Here is a 13866-nt window from a genome sequence, read left to right on the forward strand (position 1 = left end):
TCCCCTCTCATTTTTAGTGGCCAAGAGTACAGTGTAATGGGTTGGGGATAAATGGATGAACAATAGCCATTTCAACAAGGTCTCTGCTAAATTAGGAGTCAAGTGTCTTGGTGCTCCGTGGACTGCAGAGGTGCCATGTCGTCGAGCTTTGACGCGGAGACAGGACCCAGTTTGGAAGAGCTGGCAGCTATCTCGGAGCTAGCTCACGACCCAGACAGTTGGGCAGCTGATGACGGTGACGACGATGAAGACGCCGAATCCAAACTCGGATCGTCAGCGTGGGAGTCGCAGTCTGAGCTTCAGACTGGTCTCAACTTGGAGCAAATTCCTCTCGATCTCAACGCAAAGTGCAATGAAAGCGACGATGATACGTCGAAGGCCCTTCAAGACGTAGATCATCAGGGAGCTGAAGCGAATAGTCCGAACGCAGAAGACGACCTGCGTCAAATGCCCTTCGACCAGCTGCCTCATCTCGCCCCAGAGGTTTTGCACCCTAAAAAGACTTTTAAGGACAAACAGTTGAAGAAGAAGAAGAAGAAGCAATCTGCACTCGAGTTTGCTCCAGCGATGATGTTCGATGTCCATCCACTACTCGCATTTGCTCAAACTCACTTCAACCTCACGGCGCCGCGTGCTTCACCTTTCCACAAACCTGTCGATTTCGACCTGAGCAAACGTCTCGAATGGGAGAACAAACTCATCTCGACCCCATTGACGCGTCTTCCAAGAGACCAGACTGCAATTGCAATACAAGCGTTCCGCAACGTGTCTGGCTTCATGGGGAATCGAGCAAGTGGCAAGAACCAGATCGACCACTGCTTTAAGCTGCTGCGCAACGTCGTCCCTCGGTCGCCGGCATTGAAGGACGAAATCTACTGTCAAATGTGCAAGCAGCTCACTCGCAACCCCAGCGTGTAGGTCATTGATATCTTGAGTGGACTGTACTAATTCTGCCTGTGTTTACTGTCAGAAATGCTGCTATGAACGGGTGGTTGCTCCTGAACGCGTGTCTTGTGACTTTCCCACCGTCTCCGCCATTGGCTGAGTGTCTCGAGAGGTTCATTAGCGTTCATATTGGAGCAAGTGGTGACTCGGAGGCGAGCTCTGAAGTGTCAGCATACGCATCGGAAGCACTAGCGTCTCTAGGTTGCTGTGCCACTAAAGGCGAGCGCAAAGAAATCCCAAGTGCAGCAGAGTTGAGGGCACTACAACGTCATGCCCTCAATGATATCACCGTGATGCTGGCCGATGGCTCAGCTCTAATCATGCAGGTCAGTGCATGGACGACAAGCCGTGAACTTGCTGGCCTCGTAGCGCGCAAACTAGGAGTCTGTCACGAGAAAGCTTTTGCGCTTTTCGAGACCAACGATGACGAAGAAGAACACCTCGTTCCTGACAATGAGCGCGTTATGGATCTCTACGCTGAGTGGGAGCGCACGCACATTGATGTGAGCGAGCTCAAGCAAAAGAAGAAGAAAGACAAGATAACTAGCCCACAGGAACCGACGAAAGCCCTCGCTGTAGAAGGATATCACCTCACTTACAAGGCGTATCTGTGGGTACATGTGGACGATGAAACTGCAGCTGATGTCGGACTCTACTACCTACAAGCTGTACACAATGTACTCAGTGGGCGATACGTCTGTGACCTGGATGTAGCAGTCGAGCTAGCTGGCTATCAATTGTTCTGCAAACTGGGCAGTGACCAGATCCCAACGCTTAGCCAAATCACGTACGTGGTGTAGGTTTTGACCGATATTGGTTATTCACTCGGTATTTTTTTTCCTACGATCAGAACCGATGTTCAAGAGTACATTCCTGCTCCACTGCTCAGTGCATCGAATCGCGCTGCCATTGCTGAGCAGGTACTTGCTAGCTTTGACGCCTTCGTGAATAGTTGGTGCGTGCAGTCGACCCAGCATGCTCGACTGGCATACTTGCGTCTCTGCAAGCGTCAACCACTTTATGGCTTGACGCTTTTCCACGTTAGGAATTCACGCCAGCTCGCGGTACTGCCAGCTCGTGTCATTCTTGCTATCAACGACGTGGGTATCAGCATCTTAGGCGCCGGCGATGAAGTATTAGCACTCTTTCCTTACGCGGACATCGCGAGCTGGGGCTACAGCGCCAACTCGTTCGTCTTTAATGTTGTGCGCGGCAGCGAAGAGAGCGAGTATTCTTTCAGAACCGCCCAGGTAATGCGTCACTGTGCTATTCCCCAGATCTTGTGTGGTCTTCTCACCGACATGTTCTCGCTCAACCAGGGCAAGAGCATAAACGACAACGTGGTCGCCTACGTCGACTACCTCATATCATTAACCACTTTTGCAAGCGAGTAACATGGCCAATAATGGAGTTTCTTTACAAAATGCTCCAGTTTCAACTTACTGTGCATTGACACCAAAACACGTACGGACCCCCGGAGCTAGCCGCCTCGGGAGGCTCTTTGAAAGGGTTTCGGACCAATGGATCCGCTTCATCAGGTGGCCAACATGCCTTAAACTTTTTGCTCATCTTTCTCGAGAGAAGAGTAACGTGCCGTCGTCCCACAAGACCTTGCTCCGTCACCAAAGCTGATTTCTTCAGAAATGGTGCAGATTCGACTCCGAAGTTGTTGGACTCTCTGATTCCAGACGTGTGCTCGGTATTGCGTTCAGATTCCCCTTCAGTAGAATTCAACAACCTTTTTGAAGAATGTTGTTGCTGCAGTTGTAGTGTTGAGTCCGAGGACGCCCTGCTCAGTGCTGGTTGAACCGGGGTCACACCCCAAAAGCTCACAGAGCGGGTTTTCAAGCGGAGAGTTCCTCCGGAGCGACGATTGATCATCTCCCACTCCATCAATTGAGCCATTTCGCTGTCCGCAAGAGCAAATTCGAGCCACTTAGTATACTGAAGCCGGCCATCTGATGTTGCCAGCGACTGTAGTTTGGTTCGAAAGTGCATTCGTAGCAGTGGACTTTTGGCGGCATCAGAGACTGAATCGACATGATCACGTCGTTGAGGCTCTTCCGCATCTGCCACCATGCGATTTGTCAGTAGGCAGCATAGTAAATCTGAACCAGGAGAAGATAAGAGAATCGATTATGTCAGCTAAAGTCTCTACTGTATGAGCCCCCTCCAGACTCACCTGTAAGCTTTTCGATGTCTTGCTGATTAAGATATTCGCGACTCTGCTGGTTAGAAATCTGGAACAATAAATGTGCTTTTTCCTCTGCCCCCCCACGACTTGCGACCGATAGAAACTACAGCAAGGATTTAGCCACCTTCGGCAATACTTTGCATCACAAGGGGTACATGTCCACACCTTTATCAAGTTGTAATAGGAAATATTTCCGTATCCGTCGGGCCTTAGAAGACTGTAGATTCGTCCATAGATATCCATCGGCCACTGAAGAAACAAGAGTCAGCAAATGCAAAAGGTGACGGGCAACATTGCCACGTGCGAGTTCGACATAGGGTCCTTACTGTGTTAAACTCTCGTGCAAGTATACTTTCCAGCTCCTTTTGCCTTAACCCACGCAGCTTGGAGCGACCACACGTTTTCCTTTGATAACGAAGGAACGTAAACTCGTCCTGCAGTCGCTCCATTTCCAAGCGACTGAAATGCGTTTGCTTGGCTAAAACCGTGAGCTCCGCCTTGCGTAATTGAGGAAGGCGTCGAATTGCAGCTCGCATGTCCTCAACTGACTCGTCCTTGAAACCGTAAAGTGTCTGTGCTTGTTGAAGCAGCGTCTGAGGAGCGATTTCCGTAGCGTTCTGGCACTGGCCCAGTATGATCTTGTAGATGTAACTCGAGTCCCACTGCTCCATTTCCTGTGAGAGGTTTAGGACTGAGTGTTAGGTTTCTTCACCTTTCGGAAAGTATCTCACGTACCATGTGGAGCTGGATCTCGTCCACCGCAAGTCTAAAGAAATGCAGAGCAACCAGTAGATGCAGTATCGTGCCGTCATCTTCCCGAAGCATTGTGTCCCAGACCTCGTATAGTAGCGGTAGAGGCAACTCTCCAACCCAAAGCGAGACGAACCATTTGCAAGACAACAGCGTCGTCACAAGAGGCAGATCAATCTAATAACATCCACACCCTAAACATTTAACTATCAATCACCACCAATACCCACGAGTACAGTCCTCACCTTGGCCAAGATGGGATAAAGCGGTACAAGTTTCCTCACAACCAGTTCGTTATACAGCTTGCAGTCCTGTCATATAAGAGCCTGTCAGATAATGGGCAACAACAGTGCTACCCCCCCCCCCCTAACAGCAGCTTACTACTTGAAAGCCGTGCAGCTTTGGTGTCCTAGCAAAGAAGTCCTCAGGAAAAACTCTGCAGTGGCCACCCAGTCCACAGTTAGCCACAATATCAAGTGAGGGTATAGCAATTTGCCCTCTCGGACCTCTCAATGACACTGGCGTAGACCCAAAACGTCTCCTCCTCATCTCTTCGCTCATTGACATTCCCAAAGAGGAAGCACAGGACGTCTGCGTGACCCTGAACGTATCCCACTCGAGGGTTTCTCTGCAGGGAAAAAAAGTGAGACCGATGGCTCTCTGCATCGCTCCTATCCAAAAGCTACATAAACCCGCCACGTACCATACTGTAAGCCACTAAGATATTCTTCAGTTGAGGCAGAAACCGCTGCATAACATGCTGTGGCAGCTCTTCGTCCTCCTGGAACGCCTCCCTCTCGCTATGAGATAGCAGAAAGAGGCGGATAGACTCACCCGTCCGAGGCAGATCCAGCTCGATCTGGCGTGCATCTTCCTCAAACAGGGGCGACACACAGCTCTCACTGTGGCGTAGGTGTTCCTGGTAGCTGTGCGCGCTGGCGTCGCGCAGCTTTCGGGCGCCAGACGTCTCAAACCAGTCCGAGACCATTGCGGACTCTGAGTATGAGCGTGTGAGCGAACTTCAGCTGCAATCAGATTTGTGTTCATATTAGGTCTTACACCACTTAAGGGTTTACAGAAACGCAACGCCTCTAATCAATATCTTTGGCAGTCTTCTGTTGTCAACCAGAAAGAGAGCTGACATGTCGTCGGTTCAAGTGGCCCCCACGCGCATGTAAGGAGTCGATAGCTACTGTAGTACTACTACATGGTCTGCAGATGCTCAAACTGTGTCAGGATTGTGTGCACTAACGCTGGTTGCCTGGTCACAGGGCGCTGACGACCTTCAAGGGCAAGCGTGTCGGCGCGAAGAAGGGTACCTAGAACGTCGCCCTTTACCTCTCCTCGCTTTTGAAGCTCAATCTTAACTGCCGCATGAAGGGTTTGAACTGTTGAAGAAGAAGGCTGATGCGCTGAAGATGCGCTTCCAGGCCATGCTACGGGAGATCCAGAAGGTCTGCCTGGCATCAATAGCTTTTGTAATCGCTGGATATGTAAACGTTTTGGTGGAATTCTGCGAGCAGACCAAAATGTCGATGTCGACAGAGGCGTCGGAGGCCTTCTTCTCGCTCACGCAGGCGCAGTACGCGGCCGGTGACTTCCGTAACAAGGTCATCGAGTCGGTGAGCACGGCAGAGATCCGCACCCAGAACCGCATCGACAACGTGGCTGGCGTCAAGTTGCCAGTGTTCACGGAGGTCGAAGTGAGTCGCGAGAAGAGCGAGAACATCGGTCTGGCCGGTGGAGGTGGCAAGATCCAAAACTGCCGCGAGAAATTCCGCGTGCTGCTGCGGGCGTTGATCAAGCTGGCTTCTCTACAGGTGGGGCTTCAGCCAAGACGAAAACTGATAGTGTGTCTGCTGACTTAATCGCTTGCATGGCGACAGACCTCTTTCGTGACGCTGGATGAGGCTCTGAAAGTCACCAACCGTCGTGTGAACGCATTGGACAACGTAAGCCCTTGTGTTGATGTTCCATGCTGCTACAATAAGTACTGAAGAGTGTTTTTGGATATGTAGGTGACCATCCCCCGCATCGAGAAGACCATCTCGTACATCACCAGAGAACTGGATGAGCTGGAGCGTGAGGACTTTGTGCGGTATGTCTTTGATGGCTGTATTAAAAGCTATTGGCTAGTCATTTTTTTTGCCTGGCTCACGGTGACGTTCCATGTCTGATGTGGCAAATTGCAGCATCAAAAAGGTGCAAGCGAACAAGCAAGACCACGAGAAGGCCGTCTTGGCGAGAGAAAAGGGTACACTTCTGCTTGTTGGCTCAGCATTGAACTGGTAAAGAACTGATTCTTTTTTTTAATGTGCTTTAAATTGTAGAAGCAGCGGAGTCTAAAAAGTCCTCGGGCGCCGCTGTGGACGACGACCCATTCGCAGACGTCGTGGCATCGGACCGCGACATCCTTGCCCAATACGAGCCCTCTGCGGACGCAGATGTCGTTTTCTAGGCGAGAGATGAAGAGGAGCAAAGGCCTACTTCAGTACCAGGTAGTACCAGATGGAGACCACTTTAGGCAAACTTCAACCAAAGTTACTACAGTACAATGTGAGCCAAACCTTCTGTTGACTGCATTTCAGTAAGCTCGTTCCCTATCCCTTACGATTTCATGAGTTCCTGACCAGTGGTAAACGCAATAATGGAGCCTATAGCAAAGCGCCTCAAGCAGTCCGCTGAGAGCGCTCTGCAGAGCAAGAAGAAAAAGACCGAGGAGGAGAATATCGCTGATCGAATCAAGCGACTCGAAGCAGAGCTCCAAGGTGGAGGCGATGACTCCAGCGATTCGGACTCCGACTCGGAAACGGAGTCAGATTCTGACAATGAACAGCTAAAGGCTGTCGTGAACCTGTCGGCTTACGCTTCGGAGCGCATCGAGTCACTGCCTGAGAAAATGCTACCGTCTGCAAGACCCTCGTCGAACCTGCCATCATTTAAGAAGAAGCGAAAGAAAACGCAGCAGGAGGAGAATGAATGGGCGGCTAACAAGGCACTGGAGCAGCTGGGAGACGCGTTGACGTTCCCTAAGAAGATCCCGTTCGCCTGCAAGCCATGCAAGTTCATTGGTAAGGATATAGAGGACTTTCAGGCCCATCAAGCATCCAAGGAACACTTGGAGCGCGTACAAACTGGAGACAAAACGCTGCATTGTGCTCTCTGCAATAAATCGTTCACAAGTCCCGCCCAACTGGGCGAACATCGTGCTGGAAAGTGGCACAAGCAGCGAGCGCAGCAGAAGAAGGTGCGACACACAGTCAAAGTTTGCTATGACTTTATGCGTGGAGAATGCAAATGGGGCGACCGCTGCAACTTTGAGCACACGGAGACTAAAGCCATGAAGTCTGGACGTGCACTCGACAAGGCCCGCAGACGAGTTTGCGATAACTTTATTCGCACGAAGAACTGTCGCTTCGGTGACAAGTGTCTGTACTCGCATGACACAAAACAATAAGGGAAAATGCCAATTAAGGGCCGTTCAAAGCAACCTTCTCTTGTTTTGATTGTATCTTTTGATCTACAAATCTTGTCGATACGCAAATCTTGTACGAGGTTGATTGCAGTTTTTTCAACATTGAATACTGATTAGCGGCTCCTACCGTAATTTTCCTATTTGCCAATTTTTAAGCTACGAGTTTGACTGCCGTTTTCTACGAGGTTGAGTGCACAAAGGTGTAGTAAAAAGCAAAATATGGCCTTGGCATCAATCAAAAGCTGACACAATTGTATACTTCCCTGGCTATTGAATTGTTTTACATCAGCTATGGTGCGTTCAGTAGGACAAATTAAAACAGTGCATAAAATGTGACGGCCGTGCCAATTAATTGATTTCACTATGGGTTGCTAAGTAGTAATCTCTTATATGAGACTGCGCGAGACATAATGATACTAATCAACCATTTGGAGTTATCGATCGCCCACGTGTTTTCGCACTTTATCGAGTAGCTGAAAAAACAAGCGTCAAAGTTTTTCAGAAATTTGAAGCAGGTGTATCATTCCCGAACAGAGCACTCCAGCCTCGAGAATGCAGTGCCCCGAGACCAAAAGCAACACGACGACACCCGCTCCTGCCGTCGCTGTTCCAGTGCCGCCCCCTGCTCCCCCTGTCCTGGTCAATGCGGGAGAGCACGGCCCCCACCGTGCCACGAAGCAACCAGCCGACACCAGGGCGCACACAAACACGGCCACCGCCGACTTAACAAGTATCGCTCAACCTACTGCTTTTCGTGTCGCTTTGCCCTCCGCTACAGTACTCCAGCAGGAAGGGTCGCCTGCCAGCGATGAAGCAGATGAAGGGAGTGAAGACGAACAGGAGAGCGATGAGGAAGCTGACGACAGTGACGACGAAGATTGGAGTGACGACAATGAAGATGAAGAGGAAGACGAGGAGGCAAGCACTGGTGAGAGTGGTGTAAGCGACGCAGCTAAAGAGGAGGAGGACATAAGTATCAATTTGATTGAGGTGAGTCTGCAACAAACAGTGGCGGGTCTAATTCAGGCCGACAAGTGTGATCGCCGATGTCTTCAGGGAAAAGCCCAAGAACTTGAGTGGCTCGTGTGTTCAATCTCACAGATGACCAGATCAGAGAAGTTGACAAGCCTCTACACGATGCTGGGCGTTCTCATGCAGACGGATACTGTGGAGAGGCACCGAGGAGACGGAAAACGCGAGAAATTTCACTACAACCTGCCACTGGTTGGGAGATTTTGCCGGCCCATGTTTGCAGAATGTCTCGGGGTAACTCCTTTGACTATCCAGCGATACAAGAAGCGTGTGCGCGAAGGAAACATTGCAGCTAAGGCGCACTGGAACACACTGAACAAGCACGCTTCTGTCATCGATCTCGTGTGGCTGGTGAAGTGGTTTAAAGAGTTCTCTGCGGAGGTCGGGGAAGTAGTACCAGTGCGTGTTCGGCTGCAGAAGACGGCGAATGGCACAGTGAAAAAGTACTACAGCTCTGAGATGTACACTTTGCTGCCGCCGACGTTCACGTGGGATGCGATCTATGATGAAATGCACACATACGTGGAGGAAAGCAGGATTCGAGTTCGGGAGCCAGCCAAGTCTACTATGAGGCAACTTTTAACGCTGCACTGCCCCAACATTCGCATCCGATCTGGCCGTTCGAACGTGTGTGACTTGTGTTCCATTTACCAGTCGCGAATGCGTGGAGGGGCTACCGCAGAGCAAACGGAGGAGTTGGGCAAGCACACACTGTCTGCTAGGGAAATGAGGTAATTTTGGATCTGGGATATGAGTATCATTTTGTTTTACTAGCAATTTCCAAGGTGGACACTAATATCATTTTATTTTGCTGGTGTATTTGTAGACAGGAATATAACAGGGATAAGGCTCTCGTAAAGACAACAGAGGGCAAGGACGTCGCAGTAATCGTTATGGATTACTCTCAGAATCTGACTGCTCCGTCCGTCACATCTACGCCGTCGCAATGGTACTTCTGCTCGTTGGTCTCTGTCAGTGTGTTTGGGATATACTACGAGAATGAAGGCAAGCAAACGAACTACATCTACGATGAGTCTGTCGGTGGGAAGGGAAGCGAGCAAATCAGCTCCACGCTGCAGCACTTTATCGACAATGTGTTGGTTCCTGCTGGCAAAAAACGATTGGTGATATACGCTGACAACTGCTCTGGCCAGAATAAAAATAACTACGTGATCAAGTTTCTGCTAGCACAAGCCCACATAGAGGTTTTTGAGAGCGTGGATTATAAGTTCTTCGTGAAAGGACACACTAAGAATTCATGTGACCGTGGCTTTGGTCATATTCGCAAGCACCTCGCCCGCACAGACTGCTGGACTTTGGGTCAGATTGTCCGAGAAGTAAAAGAAGCCGCTTCATCCAATGAAACTGTGCACATTTCACGGGACGATGGGTTCTTCAAGAGCTACAAGCCACTACTCACAGAGCTCTACAAGAAATTGCTTGGCGTGCAGCAGTTTCAAATATTTTCAATGGATTCCACGAAACCGGGGGTTGTGATCTGCAAAAAGGGCCCCACCAGCATTGCAGTGGAGAAGGATCTGCGTAGGAAGCTCGATGGCCATCTCACCGAACGCCACAAGGTGACGCGCATGTTCAGCAGCTACCTGGAGACGATGCCGCCGCCTCCGCGAAATGCAGAAAAAATCGACCAAATGCATCGCACTATCAGGCCTTACGTCCTAGACGAGTATCAGTCAGATGCAATATACGCAGCTCCAAGTAAGCAGCAAGGGGACAGTGCTAAAGCCGCCAAACAAGCTCGTCGAGAGCACCGAGCGGCAATGGCAGTGACCGCGAAAGAGAACCAAGACAAACGCGGTAGGCAGGATGACGAAGATCAAACGAGAAACACTAAGAAGCGAAAAGCTGCGTGCACTGGGGATGCTGTAGTGTAAGTTTGCCAAAATGTCCCGCCTAAATCAAAATGATACTGATGTCCATCACTAAATTTAGGCTTTTTTTCAGATTATACACATGGGTTCACTCGGATTTGATCACACAAATGCGGTTTTAGACACTTTCTACTGCGTTTTAGCCGAAACGAATAGCACCACGCGATTCTACGGGCGATTCTGCCTCAATAAAAAAAAATGAAAAAGTTGGTCATCCACCGAGGTAAGTTTTCCAGAGGCTCACCACTTCGTCAATATCTCGTGTCCGAAGGTGTGCAAGGGCTCAAAACAGATACATAGGTTTGTGTTGGTGCGCCTAAATCGCGATTCGTACCTAGGTTGACTAGTATACTTATGTTTTACGCGGTTTCATATGATACCTTAGTAGTGGCCAATGAAAATAGATTGCCTATTGGCTAGCCGAATCCGGCCCTTAACTGGTCACCGGCCCCTAATTGGCACTGCTCCTTCACAAAAGCTTCCACTCGCACGAGCGTGAACTCGCCATCCAGACGGCGGGCTACGTCCACGACGACCTCCTGTTGATGTCCTCGGAAAACCAGCACAACCGGTAGATCTGCCATTTCGATGGACGCATCGGCTTCCTTGGCCCTCATCGCCGTAAACTTAGAGCATCAGTTAGAGATTGCACCCCGTTATTTCAAATACAGCAAGCCTACCTTGACGTGGACGAGTTTCCGTGCCAGTAGCTCAAGCTGCGAGTTGAGCAGTCCGCAGGCATAATTTTCGGGGTGGTAAAGGTGCACGAGCAGATCACCGTCAGATTCTTTTCTGTTTGTCTTTAAGGTGAGCGCCACGAACAGCTCCGGCGTGATGTACTCGAGTTCTCCGTAGATTTTGCGGTTGCGCGCCGCGTCTTGCATCTGCTTCACTCGCATCTCCGCATATTGTGCCAAGAAGGCGTCGTCTACCAAATCGCTGTCGTCGCATTCGCAGTCTGAGCCTCCGTCGCACTCGCAGTCCACGTGTGCTGTTTGACCACGCGTCGAAGGAAAAAAATTGACAGATGCTCCTTTGGCTATACGATTGAGGACAGCTTGGCGCTCAGCGTCCTTCCTTAGACGCTGCACCAGGATACACCAGTTAGCTAATCGAACCTCTTTACCTTCAAAAACGTGTGATAGACAGCCAGCACCTCTTGTTTCTCGTAGCGCTTGTGCGCTTTATAGTCGTTAATAACTCCCTTGGGGCCAGTGTTCGCCGAGGCGAAGTCGCGGGCTTTGCCGCCGAGGAAGCCACGTGTAGGTTTCCCCCACGTCTCGCCGCACACAGGCTTCTGTGTCCACGGCCCCGTCGGATCTGCGACGGAGTGTACTCGGTCCGTGATTTCGTCTTCATCGTCACTGCAGCACGAGACCGCACGCTCGTTATTAATAGTTATCAGGCTTCAACTTATAGGCAGGTCTTGCATACCTGGCCTCCGAGTCGGAGTCGACGCGGCCGCCCAGTTCGTCAGGATCACGGTCTCGAAGCACGCTATGCTGCAGGAAGAAGCTTTCCATCGTTCAAATACGCGTCGCTTTGGTCCAAAGTCTGAATAGTCCTCGACTAGAAATATGGAAAAAAGATCGAAGACCAATTGGCCGACGTGGCAGTGCACTTACGATTACCTCCTAGCCGAGAAGCGATCTACAGTCGGTTCAACAGAGATCCCCAACTTGGCTATAGTGAACTAACTGCAAACTACAGGTAGAAATCCACGATAAAGGCAAAAAATTGCTCAACTGGACTGCACTCTACAGAACGTTTTCATCATTTCCTGCCTCTGCTTACAGTCGAATCGTCACTTCCAGACTGCTAGTTGTTTTATCATGTCCACTCTGCATTACATCTTCTTCATAACCTTCTCTAGTGCAGTATCAGCGGCACTTAGCTCAACCTAGAGACGCTTTAGCCCTTGCCCGACTGCTTCATGAGCCACTGGATGACCTGGTCGATGTTGACGAGACGCAGAGCCGAAATGGGGATCACAAGCCACGGGTTGTCCACGATATAATCCAGGTTCAGCTCGCGGATGAGCTCCGGCTCGGAGATGTGGGGCTCCAGATCGATCTTGTTGGCCAGCACCAGCAGGGGCGTTGTCGCGAGCTCACTATACAACAGCAAACACAGCAGTCAGCACAAATAAACCCAGAAGATTGTAGCAGGATATTGCTGCAGTACCGGTCCTCTAGTAGCCGATGAAGCTCCTTCCGCGCCAGAGAGATTTGGTCAAACTGTAACAAGGCCACAACAGGTCAGTAACGCAGCTCAAGAAGCAGCAGATACGTAATCAATTGAGGATATCAATCAGCGTACCGCGTTGGCATCCACCACATATATAATGACGTCACAGCCGCGCGTGTAGCGACCCCATTCGCTTCGATACTGTGCCTGTCCGCCGATATCCCAACATTTCATCTGTACACCTCCCTTTTTCACGAGTTTCACGTTCAGACCGATGGTCGGACATGTCTCCACGGGGTGACCCATGGCCATAACATTCAGCAGCGTCGTCTTGCCACTATTTAGCAGCAGTGAGTCAAGAATCAGGTCAGCAGCTCATATCCTCTGTAGAATGTGACACGACGCACCTGTTCTCAAGACCCACGAGCACGACCTCGAGCTTCTTGGTGTAGAAGGCCTGTAGCATCTTCTGAAGAATGCCTCCCATGGTTAATAGCGCGAGTGCTGTCGCTGTCTTCGAATGGCCGCGTGGAGCTGATCCGAGATGATTCGACCCGCTCGCTTCTTCTTTCGTTTTGGGGAAAGCGTTTTATGCATTGGCACACCCTGATCTTGCAGTTGCTTCCCTCAAAGTTGCAACTGATTTCTTTGACGACACTCGAGCGACGTTAGAGCAACCTGCTGCTTCGAATTCAGTCGCTGCCTAAATAAATATGGGCAACGGGCATTTCGGAGCAGGTATTTTCCAAATATTACATCAGGTATCGACCAGGTTTTTTATTACCGATTTTCGTTGGGTATTTTATTTTCGTCGATCTCCCAGCCACTCATCCGGGGAGAAGAAGCCACGCGGCAGCTCTCCCTCTCGCGGCGAACGCCTACAGCGCCATGGCTCGCACCCACAAGACAGCGATATCAAGCAGCAAATGGCGGAGGAGGCGCTAAGAGAAGAGGAGGCCCGCGCGGCAGCGGCAGTCCGAGAGGAAGCTGCTGCTGAGGATACCATGCATCGTGTTAGCATCGGAAACGCCCGCACTAGGTCCGAGAAAGCAGTAGCCATTCAACGCGCAAGGGAGAGCCGAGCAGAGACAACGACGCCGTTATTTGGCCCCCATGGAGTCGGTTAAGATGACCAAGAAGTTGATGAGCTGGAAGGCGACGGTGATGAAGGCCAAGCAGACGATGACGACGAAGCAGGCGATAACGAGGGCGCCACCGCTTCACAGCCGGAGGCTGTGCAGAAAGGGGAAGAGAAGACTGAACAAGAAGTCACTGCTAATAGGCGGAGCAATGTGGCGATGAGCGTCAAGCCGTCTCCACGGCAAGGAAAGAAGCGCTCGGTTGCAGACGTTGATGACGATTTGTTCGTTTCCGTTCCGCCGTTTGAGGAG

At 50.6% G+C, this 13866-nt stretch overlaps 7 protein-coding genes across 7 annotated transcripts; 3 read left to right on the plus strand and 4 right to left on the minus strand.

Moving 5' to 3' along the window:
• Positions 1-447: 447 nt before the first annotated feature.
• Positions 448-2339, plus strand: PITG_06612 (uncharacterized protein; the record flags this gene model as incomplete). Its single annotated transcript, XM_002998653.1, has 5 exons — positions 448-483; positions 556-914; positions 971-1736; positions 1812-2195; positions 2265-2339. 5 exons carry the CDS (start codon positions 448-450, stop codon positions 2337-2339), a joined length of 1620 nt encoding a protein of 539 aa, XP_002998699.1.
• A 40-nt stretch (positions 2340-2379) lies between these two features.
• On the minus strand, positions 2380-3024 carry PITG_06613 (uncharacterized protein; the record flags this gene model as incomplete). The annotated part of the gene is made up of 2 exons (XM_002998654.1): positions 2380-2623; positions 2684-3024. The coding sequence occupies 2 exons, from the start codon at positions 3022-3024 to the stop codon at positions 2380-2382; spliced, it is 585 nt and encodes a 194-aa protein (XP_002998700.1).
• Positions 3025-3461: 437 nt separating this feature from the next.
• PITG_06614 (uncharacterized protein) lies at positions 3462-4877 on the minus strand (the record flags this gene model as incomplete). The annotated part of the gene is made up of 7 exons (XM_002998655.1): positions 3462-3474; positions 3515-3813; positions 3875-4066; positions 4135-4200; positions 4271-4325; positions 4396-4517; positions 4593-4877. 7 exons carry the CDS (start codon positions 4875-4877, stop codon positions 3462-3464), a joined length of 1032 nt encoding a protein of 343 aa, XP_002998701.1.
• Positions 4878-5031: 154 nt separating this feature from the next.
• PITG_06615 (H - or Na -translocating F-type, V-type and A-type ATPase (F-ATPase) Superfamily) lies at positions 5032-6347 on the plus strand (the record flags this gene model as incomplete). Its single annotated transcript, XM_002998656.1, has 8 exons — positions 5032-5063; positions 5161-5204; positions 5270-5343; positions 5413-5709; positions 5776-5841; positions 5908-5987; positions 6082-6143; positions 6220-6347. The coding sequence occupies 8 exons, from the start codon at positions 5032-5034 to the stop codon at positions 6345-6347; spliced, it is 783 nt and encodes a 260-aa protein (XP_002998702.1).
• Positions 6348-6536: 189 nt separating this feature from the next.
• Positions 6537-7346, plus strand: PITG_06616 (uncharacterized protein; the record flags this gene model as incomplete). Its single annotated transcript, XM_002998657.1, has 1 exon — positions 6537-7346. One exon carries the CDS (start codon positions 6537-6539, stop codon positions 7344-7346), a length of 810 nt encoding a protein of 269 aa, XP_002998703.1.
• Positions 7347-10704: 3358 nt separating this feature from the next.
• Positions 10705-11811, minus strand: PITG_06618 (uncharacterized protein; the record flags this gene model as incomplete). Its single annotated transcript, XM_002998658.1, has 4 exons — positions 10705-10914; positions 10969-11373; positions 11415-11652; positions 11723-11811. The coding sequence occupies 4 exons, from the start codon at positions 11809-11811 to the stop codon at positions 10705-10707; spliced, it is 942 nt and encodes a 313-aa protein (XP_002998704.1).
• Positions 11812-12039: 228 nt separating this feature from the next.
• Positions 12040-13051, minus strand: PITG_06619 (ADP-ribosylation factor family; the record flags this gene model as incomplete). Its single annotated transcript, XM_002998659.1, has 4 exons — positions 12040-12401; positions 12473-12525; positions 12608-12812; positions 12883-13051. 4 exons carry the CDS (start codon positions 12960-12962, stop codon positions 12200-12202), a joined length of 540 nt encoding a protein of 179 aa, XP_002998705.1.
• Positions 13052-13866: the final 815 nt, after the last annotated feature.

The sequence above is a fragment of the Phytophthora infestans genome, genomic scaffold, assembly GCF_000142945.1.
Source record: "Phytophthora infestans T30-4 supercont1.8 genomic scaffold, whole genome shotgun sequence".
Classification (NCBI taxonomy): domain Eukaryota; phylum Oomycota; class Peronosporomycetes; order Peronosporales; family Peronosporaceae; genus Phytophthora; species Phytophthora infestans.